The 25,341-nt window shown below is 41.2% G+C and overlaps 1 protein-coding gene across 3 annotated transcripts in view; it reads left to right on the top strand.

The window, feature by feature from the left end:
- NELL1 (neural EGFL like 1) overlaps nucleotides 1-25,341 on the top strand; it is a 368,190-nt gene that overhangs the window by 318,448 nt on the left and 24,401 nt on the right. The window contains exon 16 of one of the 3 annotated variants that reach the window (XM_035117428.2): nucleotides 10,400-10,540. The exons of the other annotated variants lie outside the window; for them this stretch is intronic. Within the exon in view, the coding sequence (XP_034973319.2) occupies nucleotides 10,400-10,540 (141 nt within the window). The remainder of the gene's footprint in view (nucleotides 1-10,399; nucleotides 10,541-25,341) is intronic. 3 annotated transcript variants of the gene reach the window in all.

The following is a 25,341-nucleotide window of genomic DNA, read 5'->3' on the forward strand; positions in this document are numbered from 1 at the left end:
AAAGGGGAAAGGAAGGAAGGAAGGAAGGAAGGGAAGTGGGAAAGGAGATAAGAGTTGAACAACCACACATACATTTTTGTAACTTTGGGGACAGCAGATTATTGAAGAAGAAATTTAATGTGGACCCCAATGTTGGCCCAAACATATATAATAGTAGTCATGTTTTTGTAAGCTGGAGTTGTTAAGATTTTGGATGCCTGCCATGTACCACTTAAGGAGATTGTTCTGTTTCTAAAACAGTTAGTTTCCTTCTTGACAAACTTTTCCTTAATTCTTCAATGGCAGCCTGATTACCTTTGTCAAAAAATATATCTGTCCCTTTGTTCTTTGATTTCAGCTATTTAAAGAGCAAGAAGTGTTTCATTTAAATAATAATAATAGAGAAACTTAATATGGAAAGTGTTAGGATTCTTTATTATGTATGTGGGATATCTGCCAATTTCCACCGTTTCCATATCAGCATGCATAGCAAAATGCAGGGGGGGATAAACTGGAAGCTTTAGCAACCTTAGGAACTGCATAGCAAAATCAGGGCGAAGCTTTGTTGTATCCTGAAGTTACTGTTTAATTTAGCATAATCTTTAAAGGTGCATTAAGCAACACAGAATGTGTCCTGGTGGCCATCAAATATGAGAACAACTTAAATTAATATTTAAATACTAGGGGCTGTGTCCCTGCTTGCTTAACTCATCGACCCTGTCAAACCCCCACATACCCAAAACTCCAATCCTTCGCTAATCTTGCCAAACCTGCTTATCCCCTTCAGTGACTCCCCACCTCACCTCACCAAACCCTCTACCCCATGCCAACCCTACTAAACCCTTAGCCCTTCCTCTTTCCACCTCAGGCTACGGTACTATCAAGGAGGACAAAGAGTTGGCCTGGCAAAAGGATCAGCACAGGAAGGAGGCACCTTAAGCACACAAGAGTGCCTCTTTTTCCATTTGTGAAATGTTAGGAAATATTAGTGTTGTCTCTTGGTAATGGCTTGAGAATAAGTATTTGGAAAGCTATTGAGCCAAATAATCAGAGCCATCTCTGGATTTTTCCATCCAATTCTTTGCACATTAGCAACCAAAGCATTTCCATGTGATTGAGCTTTCCCTTCTCCTCCATTCAGTTTGGTTACATTATTCTGGAGCATATACGTTCATGTATTGGGAGCTGATGTTTGCAGAATCCTAGCCTGGCTGGGATCTGATCACCTGTTACTGCTGGTCCTATAATTTAATTAATTATTAAAGCCAGAGAGAAATGACATACGATTTATTTTAATGCAAGCAGCAACACTCTTTAAGATTTTTATGAACAAAGACCGTGATTTTGAAAAACCCACTTCTGTCTCATTAAAACTTTATATTTTCTTGGTATTTTACAACCTAACAGAACTTTCCTTTAGTATATTTCCTTAAGTATATTTAGTGTGGCAGGAAGAAGATGAAACATTTTTAAAGAATGACTTTTTTAATTCTTTGTTTTTTACTAGGTTCTGAAACCATCATGTTTTATTTTTTGAGGCAAATTGTCCTATCATGCCTGCATAAATAACTTTATAAATAATGCAAACTGCTAAAGTGCTTGGGTTTTTGTTTTGTTTTTAGCAGAATGGGCCTATTCTCAAAGGACAGGATTGGCATCTTGATGCAGCCTCCTCAAAATTCAGTTCTTCTCCTATTTAGTAACAAAACAAAATTGCACTTGACAGTACTAAAAAAGTCACTACAGGGTGATGTTGTTCAATCTGTTAGCAAACCTATGTTAATGAAAGAAAAAGTATTTGACATGCAATAGAATCTGTGAATAGCTGCCTTATTCATAAAGCATTTGAAGGGGAATCATGGGGAAGAATAAAGGACTAGAGATGAATTTTGTATTCCTTAATACAACAAATGAGCCCTGTTTTCAGGCATGCTAAATACCTTATATGCCTGTTGTCTTTGTCCATGGAGTTTTCTTGGCAGGGATACTGGAGTGGCTTGCCAGTTCCTTCTCCAGGTGGATCACGTTTAGTCAAAACTCTCCACTATGACCTGTCCATCTTGGGTGGCCCTGCATGGCATAGCTCATAGCTTCTCTGAGTTATTCAAGCCCCTTCGCCACGACAAGGCATTGATCCATGACGGGATCCATCACTACTGGTTGAAGGGATCCATGGAAGTGAGAGCTGGACCATAAAGAAGGCTGTTCGCCGAAGAATTGATGCTTTTGAATTATGGTGCTGGAGGAGACTCTTGAGAGTCCCATGGACTGCAAGAAGATCAAACCTATCCATTCTGAAGGAAATCAGCCCTGAGTGCTCACTGGAAGGACAGATCGTGAAGCTGTGGCTCCAATACTTTGGCCACCTCATGAGAAGAAAAGACTCACTGGAAAAGATCCTGATGTTGGGAAAGATTGAGGGCACTAGGAGAAGGGGACGACAGAGGACGAGATGGTTGGACAGTGTTCTCGAAGCTACGAACATGAGTTTGACCAAACTGCGGGAGGCAGTGCAAGACAGGAGTGCCTGGCATGCTATGGTCCATGGGGTCACGAAGAGTCGGACACGACTAAACGACTAAACAACAACAACAAATAGCTTATATGATGGGGGGTGGCATAATGAGTGCACTAGCTCCATTCCCATCCCCTATTGCCACCTCTGTTGCCATCCATGACTCTGAGAAATATCAAATGAGAAAGCTGTTCTACTAATGTAGGCCCCATATGTGATTTTGAAGCCTGGGAAATGTGTGCAGAGCCCACGCAAGTAGAAAAGGGCCTCTGAAGTCAATGAGCATTGTGGCGAATCCAAGCCCTTGGCCAGCAGCAGTGGGGCTTGATGAGTGACAGCCCCACCATTCACACCAGCCAAGATAGAAGACAGGAACAGGGGGAAATACTTCTTCATAGAATTGTAGAGTTCAAAGGGACCCCAAGCTTCATCCAGTCTAACCCCCTAACTTCTCCCAGGCTGAAGCAACAGAGAGGCCTGGATCAGGTCCTTTGCTGTCAAATGTCAGCCACACTGTTGGCACAGGATTCAACACTTCATTTTGAGGAATTTTTGCTGGCTACCACTGGTGGGGATGCCACCAGTTGGTGGCTACTGCCTGCTGTTTGAGTGGGCCTATTGGGATGCTCATAATAGGCGGAGCCTGGATTTTTGCATTTTTCTGTAAGAGACCGCACCACAACTCAGGTAGTGCTATGCACTTACTGTGTGATCTTAGGCAAGCTACTTCCATTCAGCCGCTGCATCCTGTCTGCAACACTTTTAATCTTTTTAATCTTTAGAATATTTAAATCCCATTTGAATTCTATCCTTCAGTACCACTCTGTTGACAGAAATATGAAACAATCGAAATAAAACAATATAATCAACTATTGAAAACATTTTAAAACAGCAGAGCATTGAAAACATATTAATTGGATTGATTGATTAATTAATTAATAGGATTATGGATCAGTTCAAGCAATATTTAAGCTCCAGACTTAAATGACAACATTTCACGTACCATTCTTTCTTTTGCACACTTTTTAAGTTGCCGATGGGATGGGTGATCAGGATGGGTTTTTTCTTGTGCAGTGAAGTGACAATTTTTTCTCCCAATGCTGTGATTTTCATCATTATTGCAGCTAGGAAGAATGGTTAATTGATGTCTCTCTCATGTGCTGCAGTCCATTTCACATATCATCTGGTTTGGCCTGGATAAATAGAAAGTTTTTGTTTGGCACCCAGAAGACATCAGATAACAGTGTTCCATAGGTAAGGTGTCACAACTGACAGAACCATTTATTCAGCTAACCCTGCCATGCAGACACCTCCACGTGGGCAAAGGCAGTCTTCCATATATCTGTCTCTCAATCCACATTTAGTTTTAAAGGTAAGCACCAGGATTTTGGTTTGTGCATAGAAAAAAAATGGCAGCTGGTCAAGCTAGGACTGGTGCAAGGTATCTTCCCTTCATCTAGCCCTGATTCAATTCAACAGTAGCATTTTGGACCAATCAAAAGAGAAAATCATGGTTATTATTCGAATCTACATTACAGAGTTGTTTTACTGACTACAATAATGCTGTATGTGTTGCGCTTTGAATACTGAAAGTGGTATATACAAGTATTATTCATAAATAATCACTGGTGTTGCTTATTCCAGTTTGTAGAGGATTCTGTGTTTTATTGTGTTCTTTGAATCACTCTTATCCTATGTTTGATGAAGCAAGGAATCCATTCATATCACCCTCCTCTGTGTGTCAGTTCAGCAGTGACATATTGTCTGTATTTGGTTTAGTCAGAATGCCTAGCTTGAGGTCCTTTTCATTGATTCTCCTCCCTTTAGCTTTTGTGTAAGTGCTGGAGTTTGACATGAAGGGTACATTAACAACCCTTCCATTTGTCTAACTATTTTTCTTGTATCTTCCAAATAGATATTAAGTTTTCAATTCTAACCTCAGCTCTTTCATGCAGGTAGATAATGTTGCAATTCTAACTTGAGGCAGTGATCTACTTTAAAAGTAATCCAGCCCTATACTTCACTTTCCTAAAATAATTTACATAACATTGCACCATTTGACCCTTTTCTCCATAATTCAGAGAAGTTAACAAGGACCCAGAGTTCCTCACGTTTTAAATGTTGTGGGAGCAATCTACCAATGCATAGCTGCCAAGTTTTCCCTTTTCTCGCGAGGAAGCCTATTCAGCATAAGGGAAAATCCCTTAAAATAAGGGATAACTTGGCAGCTATGTCTACCAAGCAGTTAACATCTATCTCCATAAATCTAAATCAAATATATTTTCAATGTTACTGGGCCACAGGAATGAACTGCAGGAAAAATTCTATTGATTTTTGCAAATGAAAAAATGAAAATTGAATTTAGAGAGGTCAGATGAAGACTGATCTATGGAAGCAATCTTCACATCAGAATGCTAGGGAATTATAATACAAAGAAAGAAAAAGAGGATTTTGTGTGTAAATGGTCTGCAGTTGAACTTACTCAATAGGATTTAACTTGTTCTATCAGCTGCAGCACATGAATAGGTCATGATAAATTCCACTTCTAGGAAAACTGTCTTGGAGAAGGCTTAATATTCCAAGCCACACAAACCATACTAATGGGCAGCTAGCTTTGTGCTGCATTCGTATGCTGAAATTAACTTCTCCAAGATGCAGCTAACAGGAAGAGCAGCAGCAGAGGCTGCAAGAGCAGAATTGAAAGCATCAACAGGCTAAATATATCATAAGGCAAAATAATAAATGAAGAGATTACAGTGTGGCTGTTTGCTTGCTATGTCCAATTATCATATAGGTCTATTCTAGAGTGAATACAAAGTGACCATTTTTACATTTTGTTACTATGGCAAGATTAAAAATAACAGTGAATTAGCGCTAAATAACAGAAATGTTTTCCTTTTATTAGGGCATTTTGTAATATAAATGGCACCCACCTGAGAGGTGCCAGAATTGAGTTCCAGTGAGTTCCCACTGAAAAAAAAAGCTCTGGCATGGTAGCTGATGTTTGCTCCTTTTCTCATGTTCTTCACTCACATATTAATGTTATAGTTGAACAGGGGTTGTATTAAACGGAATGTGGGTGCCATCATCAACCTTGCCTGAAACCTGTTTCCATGTATAATATTACAAGCCCCCTTTTCTGCAGTTTACACCTATCCTAACAATTAAATTATTTGTGCAGTGAGCTTCAGAGTGAGTGTCTAGGTGACATTCAGAACAATGAGAATATAAATCAAAGTTTGACCCTTAACAAATAAAACAATAAAAACCCACCTAGCAACAATAAAATCCTATCTAGCAGTAGTAAAAATCCATAACAAACACCAAACAACCAGTTCAATTAACCCATCAACAGATGTCATGGCCCATCCCAGATAAGGAAGACACACGTCTAATAGTTAACTCTTTATTGGCAAGAGAAACACAGCAGCACCGTGCTCCAGATACACACACTCATTTGCTTCTAGTCTCTAGGCCACAGGTCTGGGCCCTATGGCAGTTGCAGCCCTTCCCCTCCTCCAGTTTATACCCTCCTCTGATGGGTTGCATGCCTGAAACCTGAGACTTCTCCAGCACAGTTGCTTCTGCTCTTTCCTTTTCAAGTCTCTCCTAGTTCTAGGAAACAGTGGAGTGCGGGAAGATGGGGAAACTACTGAACCGTCCCTCACCTGAATCATCCCTTCTTCTGCCACATCCTGCACACCTTCCTCCACCTTTAACTGCCCTGACTCTTCCTCCTCCCCAGGCTCCTGCATTGTGGGTGGTGTTACACCCATAAATCACTGGTCTTCTCTCCTGGTTCACTCCCCTTGGTCCTCTGCCTCCACCACACACTCTTTGGAGCCCCACCAGTCCCTGGCAACAGAGCTCAATCCCCACCACCACCATCAAAAGCTAAAAACGGACCAGTTGTCATTCATCTGGAGTTTTTGTCTTGTGTTTACTGTTGTTGCATATGGAGCCTGCAATGAGAACTGTGATGCTGCTGCACAGTTTGCACCAATAAGCCCTAGTTTCTGTTGCAGTTTTTATCTATAGGGACTAAAGGTCATTGAATCCAAGACTGGTTCCTGTGGTCAGTGGATAAAGCAACATATGAACAAAATCACATACCCCAGCCATGTGTAAACTAGCACTTAGTCTGAAGAGAAGGAATTTATTTTCAGTTTGCTCTTAACCTTGCCTCTTTGGATAGAAGTAATTCCCAGTGAATGAAAACAGCTCTCTCTTTTTTCTTAAATGAAAGACACTGATTTATTATTGGTGATACCCCCTGCAGTGATCCTGAAAATCATCCAAGTGAGAATTTTGTAATAATTCTATCTAAACAGAAGATTCAGCCATTTTTCCCTGTGAACAGCCTCAAAATTTTTACAGCCTCTTTAATTACTTGAAGGTTAACATAAAATTAATTTGATAATTTTAAACATTGCCTTCCAAAACGTACAGCATAAAATCTCAGAGGAGACTATCTTCCAGGTGCAATAATAATCTGCCAAGTTTATTATAGATTATGAGCTCTGTATCAACACCACATTGCAGAAGAACTGGAGAGTGGGAACCTTTGTAAAGACAACACATGTTTATTGGAGTACTTTGGGAGATCTGACTTGCCAATTTAAAAATAAAAAGTATGCTCTTATTTGCTTCATTGCATCTACAGCTGCTCACATACTTGCTGTTAAAATTTATTTGCCTCTTTTGTCATATTCTCTAACTTGTCCTGATACAATGTTTTTGAAATTACAAGTTATAAGGCAGAGTAGAAATGTGAGTTATCAAGAAAGCAGGAAATCTGATATTTTCAACCATTAAAATATGGCCCATGTCTATGTTGAAAGTATTTAGAGATGTGCAGCTAACAGACAACTATAGAATTCCCTTTTTATGCATGTTTGCAAGAGTTTGGGGGATCCTTTAGACACTAAGCAGGAAGAAGAGGACACATAAATGCATTTTTGGATCCTACAGGATCCCATCACATCTAAATTTGCAATTCATTTTAACTTACTTAAGATATCTTATGCTGCTTTTTCACATCTCTAAGCAGTTTACAAAATAAAATATTAAAAACAAAAATAGCAGGGCTTTTTGCATTTTACTGTTAAATGGTGTTTCATGAATTTGTATGCTGTTTGATAGGTTTTGGTTCTGATTACAGCATTCTTTATGTTGGAAGATCTGCATTTCCTCCCTCTGGGTGAGATTTGGAATTGTAGGAAAAGGGAGTCACTTCACTGTCCCCTCTTGCCACTTCTTTTGAAAATACGAAGGTTGCTCTTAGCCTGGCATCTTTGTTAGAACTTTATTAGCTTTAGGATTCCGGTCTGCCACCATTGCTGTCCGGCGAGAGAATCTCGAGCTCTGAGATTCCCTGGTGCTGTGAGGGAGGGGGGAGCCGTGAGAGCACCGCGGACCCCCAAAAGAGCCCTAGATCGAGCGTTCTGGGGATGTGGGGATGTTCTTAGACCAGTGATGGGCAACCTTTTGAGCTTGGTGTGTCAAAATTCGCCAAAAAACCGAGCATAACTTGGGTGGTGTGTCACTTCGAGAAAAAAACCATAATTTCACAATATTTATAGTTAAAATAACAAAAATGTATAATTGTAATATATAACTGTATTTAATAAACCAAAAACTAATTATTTAACCAAACCAAAAAAACAAAAACAAAAAACCTTATTTATCACAAAGTGCCCAGAGTTGTTGAGCTTTTTGGGGGGAGCTGCTGACCAAAGTTTTGGAGATTTTTTTGGGGGGTGCAAAAGTTGCTTTGCTCTTTTGGGGGGATGCCCCAAAGCTGCTGCGCTTTTGGGGGGGAGAGAACAGAAATAAATGATGAATAATACCTTCGCTGGAACTATTACGCAGCACCAACACAGTCTGCCGAAGCGCCAAAAAAACCAGCACAGAACAGGTAAAACAACGAACGCTGTTACACCCAATCATAGTCTGCCAAAGCGCCAGAAAAAACAGCACAGAAAGGGTTAAAAAACCAATCTCTGGCTACCAGCAACAGCAGAGATACCAGTAGAGGGGGAAAAAACCCAACAACAACAGCCCAAATCGGCCGATGGGGGCGTGCCAGCATTGAGGGCTCTGCGTGTCACGTCTGACACGCATGTCATAGGTTCGCCATCACTGTCTTAGACCGATGTAAAGTTCTCAAACCAAGACACTATTTCCGGTTTTGCAGCATTTGTAAACCAAATCGTTCTTAAACCGGACTGTTCTTAAACCGAGGTACACTTATACATGTTTGGGTGATGCCAGAGTCATTGCTTGATTCAGGGCATTTTGCTTCCGCAAAACAGTGTATTACTTTGGTGGTTGGGAGAGGTCAAATATTAAAAACAAAATCATAAACAAATTATACTATACAGCAGGGGTGGTAAACTCACATCATCAACATTGGCCATGCTGACTGGAGAACATGGGAGTTGGGAGTCCAGCATCTGAAGGACCACATGCTATAGAGGCTGAACAGGCATTAAAATAACAACTACTGATTAAGGACAATTTCGCTAGAAATTACACTCACTACACCTAAAAAACACCAAAAGCAATACTGAACATCTATCTTTGCTCCCAGACTATTAATCTAGCAGCTAAAATTTGGCCAAGAGTACTAATTTTCTTATCCTGCCCAGCTATATTAACTGTGCTACAGTTTGTGAAATGGCAACACGAAGTAACATTTTCAGTATTTCTCTTTCTCTCTCCCCACTGCCCCCCTTTTCCATTTAGGTGCAGAAATTCAAAGTGATACCTATCGTTCTCCAGACTGAATTCAGGGTCTCATAATATTTACCTCATAGACAAAATAAAATCTGAGCCAGACAAAAATTCCTACCTTCACGCTATCTCAACTACTGAACATTAAAACCCCAAAATGACAATTTTGCATGGCCAAATCTATCAAGAGACAGCCTCAGGGACCAAGGGACTTTGCAACTCTCCCATGATCCCAGGCTGTCTTTGTCAGTTGGGACTTAAAAAAAAAAAAAGAGGTGGGAAGGTGCCAGGCCACCCCGGGAGAGGACTGTCTCTCCTGAAGATCTTCTGTTTGAAGCAGGGAGCTCTCCCCATCAATCTGTTTAAATTCCTTGGTTCAGTCTAATGGATCCGTTTTGCAGCATGAGAATTGCAGAAGAGATTTAAATGGCTGAACCCAGGCAAAACTGGTGGGAGAAAACGAAACACATGCACACACCCTCAAAAGGTCCCCTCTTTCATTGAGGGGGTGGGGAAATAAGCAGCAATTAACTTCCCCCCCCCTGCAAATCTGCATATTCTAACAAAGGTCTGACTTTAAATTCACAGAGTTTGCACATTCATTTCAATCATTACCATAATCATAGCTTTCCATTTTGGTATATATTTAATCTAATTATTCAACCTATGAACCAACTGCTTCAACACAAAACTAAGAAGCAGTTTTTAGTTGATCTTTTTTTAAAAAAAACAACTTCCTACTTAAACATTTAGTTACACTTCCAAATTAACAATAGTAATTAACAATAGTAATTAACAATATATGTAGGTAAGGGGATTAAAGTGTTTAGAACAATGTGTTTCTTTTTCTGCTGTGTTAAAAGATATTGGCAACTGGCTGTCACCAGAGCGCTTTTTTTGTGTGTGGCCCCTTGATTAAAACCCTGGTGGAACTTCCCTGCATTTGTTTTAAAGAATGTAAATGTTTCATCCTCAGGATTGCAGAGAATGAACTTAGGATAAGGGATGGTGGAATTCCAGTGTGCTGCTGATAGGTTGCCCACCCATTCATTAAAATATGTATTATATTTGTTTCTTTATCTCTAGAAGAGTGTGTGTGTTTAAGTATCGCAAATGTTGGTGTCAAAGGAAATTAATATCCTGGCTGGCTTGTGTTTTTCTCTGAGGCAGATATTGATGAGTGTGCAGAGGGCATCATTGAATGTCACAACCATTCACGCTGTGTTAACCTCCCAGGGTGGTACCACTGTGAGTGCAGAAGCGGTTTCCATGACAATGGAACCTATTCACTTTCCGGGGAGTCCTGTGTTGGTAAGCAAAGAACAGCAGAGAAGTTATGTTATTGTTCTGCTTGGTATCATATCCTTACTACTAGGAACAGCCTCTCATGTCCAAAGACAACATTTAATGCTAAACGTAGGATGTAACCAACCATTTGTTTAAGCTCAGCACTGTTCTGTGTAATATAATTTAAATATTATTACAAGAGAGATGAACCATCAAATCTCTGAATGTAATACAGAAAATGTGCATTTAGAGGTCATATTGGTGATTTGCCTCCCTTAGCTATACTCGGTAGGTCACTTAAGACGAAACAGGCCCTATCTATGTTTCTTTATGCTGCAAAATCTATAGGATGTAAAGCATTAACTTACAAATATTTTAAAGTTTTCAACACAATAATTTTGCAACACATTGTAAGTCAGCATCCCCCCCTCCATCCACTGACCACATTTAGAATTTTGTTTAATTTTACCATTATTTGTTAACTCTTGACACATTTTGTGTAGTTTATCTTAAAGTGGCCAAAAGCACAGTTATCTTTTGTTTCAGTTGACAGAGAGCGCTTGATTCTTCTGTTGCCTTTATGAGGAAATAATAATTAAGAAAAATGGGTGATTGTGTGGATATGGAACAAAAATCAAGCCCAGCCAGAAGCAGATGTGTGTGTTGAACTAATGGGCAGTGATGGACGCAGAGAGAGGCACCCCCCCCCCCGGCTCCTAAGGCTGGGCTTGTTTACAGAAGTTTAGGTGTCTGCTAGTGTTAGAGGTCAGGGAACAATGGAACAGAGGTGGCTGCTAGTGTCAATAGCTCAAATTTAATCATGCTATGAAGAGTTTGGAAAAGGTTCACTACTCTAGTTAGTATCTGCTTTTCTTGTGTGCGTATTGGAGAGAGAATTGGGGGACACGTGTTGTATATGTGGTATGAATTTTATTTATTTAAGCTATTTCTATATCACTTAACTACAGTTGTTCCTAAGTGGTGTACAGTAGGCATAACCAATGCAATAGAGACAAAATTGGTTGAAAACTAACTATAAGAACAGAAATGACGCCTGCTGAAATAAAAAGCTCTTCACTAGGCTCTGGATGTCCAATTGTGTCTGATCTCCACAAAGTTGGGCCCACAATACTCATCATGTGGCTACTGGTGGATATGAGCCATGCATCAGAGCCACGGGGGACCGAGGACCGTGGCTCCACCCCCCCCCAAAATGACGCCAGTAATCAGGCAGGGATATAAGGAACTGGGTGGTCTTTCTAGACCCAAGCTGCTAAGAGCCTTGTAAATTAATGCAAGAAACTTTGAACCTGGTGTGGGAGCATATGGATATAAGTTTTAAGGTTACAGTATGTGGTAGCCAGAGCCTGTCTCCCTCAAAAGTCTTGCCACAGCATTTTGCATCATTTTGCATTCAGACCAGTCCCAAGGAAAGCACCACATAGAGCGTGTTGTTATAACTAAGTTGTGAGGTTGTCAATCATGTGTGCTGATAATGTGTGAGATAGATTGTGTAATATGTGGTGTGTGTGTGTGTGTGTGTGTGTGTGAGAGAGAGAGAGAGAGAGAGAGAGAGAGAGAGAGAGAGAGAGAGAGAGAGAGGAGAGGAGAGAGGTGGGGGTATAGTGGGTAGCTGTGCTGTATATAGGAAGGGGATGGGATTCCATGTGTGTTGTTGTGTGTTTCTTATATTTATCTGTAGCTGAGCTTGACTTTTCTTAACCTCCCTGAATGTAAGTTATTTCCTGAACTTTTTGTTCATAGCACATTTGCACATCAAGCAGGCAAATGCTGACTGGGCTATGTGCCACCTGTTTTTGTGAAGACCAAGTAGGTAATGAAGGAAGAACAACATCCTTGTTAGGTTTTGCTCATGACTGTTAGCAAAGTCACTTAAACAGCAAAAGGAGGTAAAAAGGGGAGAGGCAGCTGGCTCAAAGAGGGAGAGCAGGGAGAGGTATTGCCTAACAACAGCTTCCCTGCCATCTTGTAGAAGAAATCTGTCTCTAAGAGCCTGTTGTTTCCAGCAGGTATTTACATCTGGATTAGGCCCTGCTGAGGCTGTCAGCAATCTGCCTGAGTGGCTGTAGCTGTTCAGGACATGCCCCAAACCAGCCTGCCTATGGTGCTGGAGAGGGGAGACTATAATGTTGTTTTGCTTGGGGGAGGGGTTGTATGCAGGGTTCAATGAAGGTGAGTGCTCACCCTCTTTTATTGGGCATGGTTTTGTGTGTATTATTGTTTGTCTTTTTCTCTGGAGGAGGGTGTTGTGTTTTCCTCTAGGCCATTTCTAGGGTAAGAAGCTGAATAAATAGTTTCTTATTGCCACAAAAATGCCGGGACCTTCACAAAAAAACCCTTAAGCCATCATGGCTTCTCGCTTTGCCATGCAGTCCCGAATTTCCCACCACAAGCCCTTCCTCCCCCATACCCTCAAAAAATCTCAAATATATCTCCACCTTTTCATTCCTTGCTCCCTCCATCACCTGGCCAGGGAAAGAGAGAAGCAGTAGCCTACTTCAGGTTCTCATTTGCACGCTCTTAAAAGCTGATGGGGAGGGTCTGTTCTGTGTCCAAACCTAGGTTCTGACCCAGTTTCTTTGCATTGCTGAATTGTCTTTCATTGCCAGTTTCATTTGGGAACCTCAAGTGTCACTGAGCTGCCACCACCTGTTTGTGTAGCGGGTGTTTCCTTTTTGGCTCCTGCTTTGGGAGGGATGCAGAAAGATCTTGGTTAAGATGAGATGTCTGCCGTGTACAGTGCATTGTGTATACATTGAGGCTTTAAGTGGATTCAGATAAATTGAGTGTTAACAGTCTGTGTTTGCTACGAGGAAAACAAAACCAGGAATCAGCTTTGCTCCTGTCAGAACATGTAAAAATATGTCCAGATATGGCTGGAAAGACGTCCTGTCTGAAACTTTGGAGTGCCACTATCAGCCAGTATAGGCAATACTGAACTAGATAAACTGGTTCAGGATAAGGCAACTTCTTGTGTTTCCAACCAGTATTTGCGATTTCTGCTTTCACAAGCAATCAGGCATACCCATCGCTGTTCCGATCCCCACAGTTTTGGACAATCTAGTGCCTTATTTTGCATTTAAGCCTGGACATTAGAAACATTGCAATCCAGTTAGCACTTTCAATTGTAAGTGCTAGCCAGCTGATTAGCACTTTATATGGAGTGTTTCTTCCCACCCTCCTGGTATAATGTAGTTCCAAAAAGCTATCTGTCTATGTATCACAGGGGTTGGATTAGATGATACTTGGGATCCCATACAATTCTATGATTCTATTATTCTAGGTGGTTGGTTCCATTTCTGAACTGCTCTTACCATCTGGAAATTTCTCCTGATGTTTAACTGAAATCTACCCTCCTGTAGCTTAATCCCAGTAAATCTAGTTTTGACCTTTGAGACAGCACAGGACAAGTCTTTGCTCTATTTTGGGTGACAGCCCTTCAGGTCTTTGACTAGTGCTGTCATGCACATGCACTGAGCCTTTTAAAAGAATGAGGAACAAATCTGGAAATTGCAGTATCCATTTTCAGCCATATGGAAATGTCTGCATGTTAATATTCAGCAGAAGAATAGGACAGGTTTTATACATCTCTACTAGTAATGTTGCATATATATCTGTCAACTAAAGCTAGACCAGTAAAAGATACTTTAGTTATGTTGTAATTTTAAAGAATTTAAGACAGCTGCCTGAATGGAATTTAACCACTGTACTTTTTAAAATATTGGTAGGAATGCAGTGCGAGATTCTCTCAAATGCAAAGAAAAGGACTACAACTGGCATGTTAAAATAGGATTTTAGAAGGCTTAGTAACCAAACACCACTAATTTTTTGTGTAGTTTTCTGGCTTGAAGTGATGGTTGCTATGAGGCAATGTATGCCCAATAAATCCTCAGCAGTGGATTTCACAGGCATGATTATGTCAAAAGCGATGAATTTCACAGTATTTCATGGCTTTAATAGATAATACTCCACATGAAAGTCATTCATACTTAAAGTCATTATTGGATGTTTCAAATTTTGCCAGGTTATTATGTTGCAAACCACGGTAATGGAAATAACCCAATCTGAGTTTATAATGGATCCTCCATTACATCTACCCTTATCAGGATTTCTTAAAAAAAAATCTACCACTGTTCAAAAATAGCAGTCACAAATTTAATATACATATATGCAGACTCAGGAACAACTTGTTTCATTCATTTCTATGGTGCTAAAGTTGGCACCAGTGATTTCACCCCGTTATTATTGTTGTTTATCACAGTAAAGTGATATTGTGAAAGAATTCTTATGCACTAAGAGAGGGGGGAGAATCACCTTGCAGTGTCTGCTGGTATGGTGCTGGTTTCAATTCAGGGTCTAGCCCTAAACAGTTTGGGACCCGAGTACAGCATCTTCCCCCAGTACCAATCACCTAGGGCTCTACGCTGTGCAACAGACAATCAGCTCATAGTTACATACGTGAGGAGAGTGTGGACCCGAGGGAGAGCTTTTCCTGTGGTGGCGTCCCACTTGTGGAAGCCAGCATGCTGTAGTGGTTAAGAGTGGTAGACTCGTAATCTGGTGAACCAGGTTCGCTTCCCTGCTCCTCCACATGCAGCTGCTGGGTGACCTTGGGCTAGTCACTCAGCCCCACTCATCTCACAGAGTGTTTATTGGGGGGGGAGGGAAAGGAGATTGTTAGCTGCTTTGAGACTCCTTAAGGGGAGTGAATGGTGGGATATCAAGTCCAAACTTACAATGGTGGGATATCAAGTCCAAACTCCTCCTCTTCTTCTAGTGGAACTCTCATCTAGGAACATTGAAAATGTCCCCATGGTTGAATTGCTTACATATAAATTGATGATTTATTTGCTCATTCAGGCCCTTAGATGATGATTTGCAGAAAAGCTAGTGTTATGCACCCTGTGGTCTGTTTAGTTGTTTTGCTGCTCTCTTAAATAATTTTAAACATTAGAATGGTATTTGAATATCAATCTGTTCTATCATTGTAAGCCACCTTGAGCTCCTAAGGGAGAAAGGGTGGGGTAAGAATTGTATATATATATATAAAAAATAAGTTTTCCACCTCAGAGTGCCCTCAGACTACTGAAAGACCTTTATCTAGGACAATGTAGTCATTAGAGTGGGTACTTTTTATCTTAAAAAAAAAAGCTCCAGACAAGCCTTAATATCCTTCACAATATGTATAATTTGTTCCTATTGAGCAGGCATCCCCAAACTGCGGCCCTCCAGATGTTTTGGCCTACAACTCCCATGATCCCTAGCTAACAGGACCAATGGTCAGGGATGATGGGAATTGTAGTCCAAAACATCTGGAGGGCTGAAGTTTGGGGATGCCTGCTATTGAGCTTTGGTTCATATGTGAAAAGGGTACTTTTCAACATCATATGGGTGGCAAACCCCCTGCCTAGCCCCACAAGCCTTTCTTCCATCCCACCAATCCCCAGTCCATTTCTAGTGGTGAATGACACATCTCTTCTCTTGTTCCTGCCACCATTGTTAGGAGTTGGGAGTGCTCTGATGGGATCTGATGCATCCTGCCAGGAAGGTGATTTCCCTCTCTATCACAACATTGACAGATGTGAAAGAAAATCATTCGCCCTCCACTATAGAATGCACTGATGGGGAGGAAAATCACATCTTTCTACCTGTCTTCTACCTCCCTTTTCAGCAAAGTTTGTGCTGTTTTCTGTGGTATTCTGGTGCACCCATGGGGGCTCTGTGTAGTCCATGTGGGTGAAGTGGGTGAATGTGCAGTGATCTGATCTGATCTGATGTGTGTGTGTGTGTGTGTGGAATGTGTACTTTATTTGTGTGCACAAGGCCATCGGATAAGCATGTCTATTTCTTTTGGTCACTCTCCCTGTAGTATGCTGGGAAGGACTGCAGCTCTCAGGCTTATAAAATAGTCATTCCTGGTATACTAAAAACAACTCTTTCTCTGAATGCTGGTCCATATGTAGCCAGAATGATGCCATTCATATGGAAGAGGAAAGTCTTGGCAGGATTCAGGAAGGTCCATGCTTTGTATAAGTACATTTTTGTAAAGGGGGAACAAAAACCTAATAGAGGAAAGAAGCCAAAAACAGTCCAGTGAGTATTGAACATGCTTAGTGGTCATGGACTACTATCTGTCTGAAAAACGGAGTGGGAGGAGGAAAATAATTGAAAATTCTGGAAGAGGTAATGTTTGGAACTCTGAACAAGAACCCACGCAGCAACATTTTCTTGTTGTTTTCTTATTTTTCAAAACCCACTGCCCTCATTTTGACCTGCCAACCGATGTGGAAGTTCACAAGGTTAGACACTGTTGCCCAGGTGTAAGATGTAAACAGAATTTGAAATTAATGGGGTTATTTTAATTAAATAGCATTGCTGAGCCATCTGCTGTTGTACTCTGGTGCCAAAAGATTAAACCAGTTTTTACTTTATATATAAACTGGTCTCCAACAGGCTTTAATTTTCAGAAACAGTTGCAGCTATGTAATACTGAAGCAGATTGTAATGTTTTAAAAGTACTTCAGTCAATTTCTTTTTAAATGTGACTAAAGGGATTGCTCACTGATTGCTTGTAATAGTTCCACTGCCTTCAGAAATAACTATAGAAGTAAAATATGAATGCAGTGAACAGATCTTGTCTAATCATATATAACTTTACAATTCTGAAAATTATCAGCTGATTGAAGGCTCATAAAAATGAATGGGATGTTAGCACTCAGGTGCTTGGAAGGTTCCACAGAGGCTCCAGAGTACTTCACAATCATACATGAGGAATACATTGTGGAGCAAAATCATAATGAGTTGCATATCAAGCCTTTATCCGGATTAGTAGTTTACTGCAATTCAATTTGAACAGTATGACAGAAAACAGTAACTTGATCTGCACTAAAAAATGTCTGGCATTGTAGCTTACCAAAACCAACACCACTTTGAAGTTCCACACGTATTCCTGTTCCCATCTCTAGTGATGGGCAGAACCACTTGGTTGTGCTCCCAAAAGTATGAAAACATTTTAGGATAAGTTAAATCCACTCTTCAGAATTCCCAAATGAAACCCAGAATGGAACCAATGAGATGTAGTGTAGCCTGGTGAGGTCCCTAGAATTCACTGGATTGTAATGTGTGACAAACTTTAGCCAACCGATGGATCCATGGCATCATTGATGCAGCGTAGCAGCTGAGGTTTTCATATTTCAGGCCCTACTTCATAAGAGAACTCTAACACAATATGTGATTCAATGACTCGGGATTGCTAATTAACCAGGAGGAAAATGACCTGGATATTTTAGTTTAATTTTACTAGGAAAGGGGTATGATTCCCCCTTGCCTGGCCTATTTGTTACATTTTAGCTTAGCTAGGGTCTGCTCCTGGACTAAGCTGGTTCCACCCACAATCCCCAGCCTGGGGGATTGTATTTTAAGTGTTGGTAATTATATGATGACTCCAACATTTGGTTATAGTGCCAACTCTATGCATATGTGTTTGGAATGAAGACAGATATAACTCTTTAAGAGTGATAAGAATGGGAGGCAAGTGCTCCCACTCTGTTCATTGCCAGCAAAGAAATCCTCTCGCACTGCAATTCAACAAAGCAGTTCTGCACTGTGTGCATGAGAGTAAGTCTAGCACAGATCCCACCTGTCCCCCTGCACACTCTGCCACTATCCATGTTGTTCTGGAAAGTTGTTGTTGTTGTTGTCGTCGTCATTGTCATAGTCATTAAATTTCTCAGTTGCTTTATCTTGCCCAGGGCAACCCAAAGCAACTTACAACCAAACAAACCAATAAACCCACATAAAAATACAATAAAACCAAGAGGAAAGAGAAATATATTAAAAACATCCAAGCTACTTCTAAAAGGCCAGAGATCGTTAAAGGCCAAAGACCTGGATATAAAGGAATGTTTTTGCCTAGTGGATAAAAATATATAATGATGGTGACAGGCAAGCCTCCCTGGGGAGAGCATTCCACAAATAGGGAGCCACTGCAGAAAAGGCACGTTCTCATGTTGCCACCTCCTTGTGGAGGGGACACATGAAAAAGGGCCTCAGATGATGATTGCAAGGTCTGGATTAGTTTATCAGGGGAGAGGTGGCCCTTGAGATATTGCCATCCTGACCCATTTAAGTTCCACAATCCTCTCACACAGAATTGGGGGAGGGGCTGCATCAGGAGGAGAAACTGGCCAGCATTATCTTCCTTTCCCTTCAAAATGGTGGATGCCTCAGCTTGATTGGCCATAAACCTACAAGGGACCAATTTGCCGGACTTTATAAGGTACAAGGTAATGTTTTCCATTGCATTGTGTGTATGTGTTACTTTATACTATTTATATTCTATATTCTATGTATTAACAATCTGAGGTGGCAAAATCAAACACATTTTGCTAGCTTTCTGATTGGAATCTTTTTTTTTTAATTCTTTAACTTTAATGCACTGCAAAATATCAACTGTAAGTAAACAGAGAAGGGAACACATAAAAATGAATCCAATTCTTTTAAAATACAGTTCTGTTCTTTAAAAAAACCCAGCTTGAAAGAAACAGTGTACCAACCATATTTCAAAAATTATCTTATGGCTTTGGATACTCTAAAGTTCAGCAGTATTAAAAGTTAACATAGTACATGTTTCACAGTTCCTCTAAAACCATGCTGTTGCTTTTTAGATGTGCTACTAGCTTTCATTTGTAAAACTAGGAAATAAATTGCATGTTAAATGGCAAGTTGCCTGTGAAGAATGATTTGTCAAAGCAATGTTTATAGCTTTAACTTGTGCATATGTTGGTTGCAAGCCTAGCATACATTTGTTATATCTGATATATTGTAATGGCTTAATGTTCCATTGAAGTTGAAATTAGCACTCTTGTAGTTATTTCTCCTTCCTTCTTTGTGACAGTTATCATGTTTTCTCACCCTGACAGGATAGAACTGTGTTATGTGTGAAAAGTCCTGCAAAAATAGATGCCCACTAAATGCAGCAAGGGCGTACCCACCACGGGGCAAGTTAGGGCAGCTGCCCTACTCTAGAAGCCAGCTGCCCCCCCCAAGCTAAAAAGAAAGAAGAAATCTCAATGCAAAAAGCGGGGCGCGTGGCCCCAGCCAGAAAGAAACAGACCAGCCCTCCCCCCTTTCCCCTTTCCATAACCCATCGCACTTTCTCCTCTCCCCCTCCCACTATTGAGCTGCAAAAGCGGTGGGGTGTAAACGTAAGAGACAGAGGGATCCTCGCTTGTTCTCCCCACCCCACCCCGACCACCCCCACCAAGAAGTCACTTCTTTGTAGTTTTCTCCCCTGCAGCAGGAGAAACAGACACTCCCCCAATTCGAAATACCGTCAGTCAGCAGCAGCAAACGCACACACACGTGCGCGCACACACACACTGCAGGCTCCTTCAACCCTTCCAAGATCCTCCCTCCCCCCACTTTCTCCCCGGATCGAGGCACTCACACTCACTTTTCTGGCTGGGTGCCTTGATGTCTATGCAGAGCAGCTGCAGGGGCAGCTCAGCCAGGGACAGTGGCTGCGGAGCCAGCCCAGGAGGCACAGTGGGGAGCCGGGTGGGAAGCAGAGGAGGAGGAGGCTGAGCCATCTGCGCTCGGGGCAGAAACAGCGCACCCGGGGGATGGGGTGAGCTGCCAAGAGGGGCGACCAGTGCCGTGGGCAGGGGGGCAGGAGGGGGCAATTGCCCCCCCTAGAAGCAAAAGGCTAAGGGGCACAGCGTGGCAGCCCCAGGCTCCGGCTCCCAGCGCAAAGCTCCAGAGGCGCGAGGGGAGCGTAAGCGGAGGAGCGCTAAGTGGGAGCGGGGAGTGTAAGTGGAGGAGGCAGCCACAGGCTCGCGTTCCCCGCGCACCTCTGGAGCTTTGCGCCGGGAACGGGAGCTTGGGGCCGCCTCCTCAGAAGAGCTGGGAGGACGCAGGCCACGTAGCCCCGCCCACATTCCCACTGTGACCCCTCCCGCCCCTTGCCCCCGCCCCTTGCCCCCCCTTGCCCCCCCTAATTTTGATCCTGGGTACGCCCCTGAAATGCAGAATAACTCTTGATGAAGTTTGGTGCCACAGGAACATTTTAAGTGTCGGGGAAACAAAGTAAATGAACTTGCAGTAGTTGTTTTCATTGTTTTTCTGCCTTCTGCTGCAATTATAATGAAACGCAGAGGTAAATTACTCAGAGAAGTAATTAAGCAAAAGGGAGGGGAGAAAGTGGCACTTCTCTGAAACACTGGTGTTCTGCTTCTGGCATTTTAAAGAGTCAGTTTTATAAAACGATACAGTATAAACAAAAACGTGTAAATGGGATTTGGGCTTGGACATCTATGAACTTCTTACCAATGGTAAGAGATGATAGGAATTGTAGTCCATCGACATCTGGGTGACCAGTTTCTACACCCCTGACTTAGAATGCACAAGTATGTGCACATGAACACAGCTTAATCTTTGTAGCCCCAACTACAAGCTAACTCTGTTAGCATCCATCCCTTGCTACCCACCTCTCACTCCTCTTCCCACTCAGTCTTGTTTAGTTACAAAACTCTGTGAAATGCAATACATACCATATTGCGCAGTCATGCACAATTCAAACAATTCACTGGAAAGGCAGCATATAAATGTTGTAAATAACCAGGGGCTGCTGCCCTGGCCATTGCTTGCCTACCCATCAACCCAAGTTCCAAACCCCTCTCTTTATAAATTGTCAAACACTCCACCCCCTCACAGCTCACCGCAGTCCCAAGAGCTGTGTTACTGTCATCAGTGGCTATGGGAAGGAGAATTAAAAGGAGTGGTGGTCGATGGAGGCCCCTTCCCTGCTGAGGCAGCTCTCCACCCACAGTCCTACTTTGCTGACGCTTCTTCCTCCATAACCTCTGACATGGCTGAAGCCAAAACAGCAGCCTTGTAGCAGCACAGTAGCAGCTGAGCAGTATGGCTGCTGGGAGCTGCCCTGGCCCTTCCTGGCTGTTCATCTGAGCCAATCACTCAGCGCTTGCACCACTTCCTCTTCATTGGAGGTTTTTAAGCAGAGTTTGGATGGCCATCTGCCATGGATCTTTTAGTTGAGATCCCTACATTGCAAGAGGGTTGGACTAGATGACCCTCAGGGTTCCTTCCAAAACATTTGATTCTATGACTTGCCTACCTCCCTGTTTCCTCTGTCTGCCTACTGCTTTTTCTTTGCATTGAAGTTGACGTGGCTGCGTCTCTTAGAAATATAGAAATAAAATGAAATATACAGTAATAACACCAAATAAATAGCAATTAAAAATAGCAACTGGTACTTTTCTATCAAATACTAAGAGCAAATGTCTAGTCTGTCTAAAAGAAGCTAGGAACGTTAAGGTAAATGAATCAGAATAGTTTTCTACAGATGGATGTACATATTGCATTCCCAGAAAAGAAATGCAAGGGTCACATTTATCATGCAGCTTTGCTGGATTTCATATAGTTGAGATCGTTAAATCTTCACATCAAAATGTAGTATATCTACTTGAGAAATCTGGCTAGTTCGAGAGCTATTTCCTTCAACAGTGACCATGAATCTGCTAAAAAAGAGAGTTTTAAATATAACATACTGTTTACACAATAAATGACAAATTCATTGACCATCAAATCTGCAGATGTCATTCCTTGGCAATTTATCAACATATAGTCATCAAATCTGAGAAGGGAATTTTCTCTTGCAACCGATGCCATCTACGGTGTTATAGGGGAAACTGTCTAGCACTTCATATAATTTGAACTTCTGCAGCAGTCATTTCATTTTTATTTACCAAAACATATTTTATATACCTCTAAGTTGTTTAAAAACCCTCTTAAGTTGTTTTAAAAATATATAATAAAACTCTAAAATTTTCAGTAGAAATCAGTTAAAAACAAAGTATTCAGAAGAAGATATGAGAAAAACCAAACTGAAGATCTTTCTGCCTATTGTCCACTCCCTCTGCCCACTATTTGTCAGATTTTTGAATGGTATTGTGGCAATATCAACTGTGTAATAGGTACTGAATATATTACAAAATTGCATGTTTATTATAAGCATATATTTTTGGTTATGCCGTAGATCAGGCATCCCCAAACTGCGGCCCTCCAGATGTTTTGGCCTACAACTCCCATGATCCCTAGCTAAGAGGACCAGTGGTCAGGGATGACGGGAATTGTAGTCCAAAACATCTGGAGGGCCGAAGTTTGGGGATGCCTGCTGTAGATTGATGATCTACTTTGGGGATCTTGGGGAGGGGAGGGACCAGTTGCTGAGTTGAAAACTGAGTCAGTTGCAGAGGTTTAGAAGAGAGAACAATGGGAAGAGAAATTGGTAGATTGGGTTTAGACTGAAAGGCGTATTATTTAGATTTAAAAGAGTTTTGATGATGGTGATATAACTAAGTGAAGGTTTGTTGTCCATTTCTGCACATATATGATGATGAAGGTAACTGTAACAAACTCTGCTACAGTGGAATAGTTTAGGACAAATAAAAAAATATGTATTTTTAAACAGATGCTGGAAATGATAGTTCTTACACCAGAATGTTTTGAATTTTTATTGAGTTTATTTATTTTACCTCATAAAATTCATACGAAGCTATGAACATGAGTTTGACCAAACTGTGGGAGGCAGTGGAAGACAGGAGTGCCTGGCGTGCTATGGTCCATGGGGTCACGAAGAGTCGGACACGACTAAACGACTAAACAACAACAAAATTCATACACCACTTGGCTGTAAAAACAACTACAACCCCACCACAGCTTACAGTAAAACAGTAAGATTACCAGTAAAGAATAGTTTTAAACAACTATTTTAAGCATTTAAAAGTGGTTTCTTTTTTAAAAAAAATCACTTGGAATATCTTATGTCCTCTCACGCTTGGCAGATATGTGAAATTCTGCAACAACTTTACTTTGAGCCATTATGACTAGGTAGCTGGCTGGATTGGGGCCAGTGAAGTGCTCTGCCTGAATCCACTACCATCCCAAATTAGCAGTAACTCAGTGAAGGCTTGTTGCCCATTTCTGCACTTATATGATTGCTGCTTCCTCATGGCTGGATCCCGCACCACTCTGTTTACATTTGAATGACTGAATCACACATGGGTTTGCTAGGACCATTTAGAACAGGCATCCCCAAACTGCGACCCTCCAGATGTTTTGCCCTACATATCCCATGATCCCTAGCTAACAGGACCAGTGGTTGGGGAAGATGGGAATTGTAGTCCAAAACATCTGGAGGTCGAAGTCTGAGGATGCCTGATTTAGAAGTACACAAGCCCTCCATCTCTTCCATGTGATTAATCCTTCGGCCTTTCATAAACTAACATGGGTGTATGTCTCATTGAACTAAAGAGAACTTTCATCTTAGTAGACATGCATATGATTGTGTTGTCATTAATCTAAACTGGAGCTGAGCTGAATTTTGTGCATTTCAGTTTCCATGAGGAAATTTGCATTTTTGACAAGCAAGAAACTGTCTGAATAGAGATGCAAATTACATCAAAATCAGAAGTATTTCATTACTTTTCATCCATGTCTTGGACACCAAGTCCTGGACACAATCTTTAATCAAGCTACATCAGTAGAAATTATCCATTGTGATGCTGAACACACTTTGCTTGTTCAGGTGATTTCAAGGGAGCTCTTCTCATGAATAAATTGATTTAAGATTCATGTCAAGAAGAGGAAGAAAGATATTCAGTTTACCTAAGATATATTTATATCAATTTTTCCTAATTGCAAGTGCAATTAACATTATGTGCTTTTCTTACTCTTCGTTTACCGTTTGAAAAATGGAAGAATTTATCAGTTTAAATGAGTCTCTCTGTGTTCTAAAGCCATTTTGGTACCACACAGACTATGTGCACTTCGTTGAGAAGAAGCCCTAACAAACACAATAAGACTTTACCTCCAAGTAATACAATCTTTCATAAGGCCTCTCTCTTTTCAGAGCCTGTTTTTTTTAATGCAACTGAGTAAGGCATGACTCTTTCTGTTTGTTCTGGGTCTCCGATAAATGCAGTAAGTAAAAATAAATGTAGCAGAGTTTTTATATAAAAAACTATTTTTAAAAATTAAAAATATGATTTTGAGAGATTTAAGGAAGCATATGATAAAATGTAATCAAACAAAATGCAGCAACATAAAAACCAACAATAAAACCTCCACCACTGAGAACTGGTTGGCACCCTTTAGAGAAGCCTCTTGTTAAAAGCTGGTGGGTGGGGCATGACCATTTGTTGAGACATCTTTGCAGCTTCCATCCAGTCTTTGACTCCTGATCAGGGGCAGACTTTGGTAATATGGCGCCCTGAGTGAGGACAAATTTTGGTGCCCCCTAAATATTTTCATGCCCTCCTCTCTTGCCTTCCATTCTGTGTATGCTCTCAAGAGCACTGTGTCATAGTTGCGGCAACTCAATCACCTGCCTGACTGGGCCCTAACTTTGAGTAGGAACCCGTATAAACAAAAGGTGTTGTTGTTATTTTGCACCCCTGTGCAGGGGATCCATCCTAAATCTGGCACTGTCCTAATACTGGTCTTGAATTGTCTAGGTGTGCCTTTGCTGTTCTTCCCTTGTAGCTTGACTTGTACCATTGTTAGCCTTGAATAAAGCTTTCTTCCCAGTCACACGTTAAGTCCTTCGGTTGTGGTGTTTGGAGCGGGAACCAGGACATCAAAAAAGAAAAAGAAGAAGAAAAAAGACCAACTGAAAACAGAACGGCCTACATTTCACATCATTCTGCAAATCTATGGTGTAATCGTACTTGGAATATTGTGTACAGTTCTAGCCTCATAACCTAAAGAGGGTTGATTTAGAGCTA

The sequence above is a fragment of the Zootoca vivipara genome, chromosome 1 (genome assembly GCF_963506605.1).
Source record: "Zootoca vivipara chromosome 1, rZooViv1.1, whole genome shotgun sequence".
Taxonomy (NCBI): domain Eukaryota; kingdom Metazoa; phylum Chordata; class Lepidosauria; order Squamata; family Lacertidae; genus Zootoca; species Zootoca vivipara.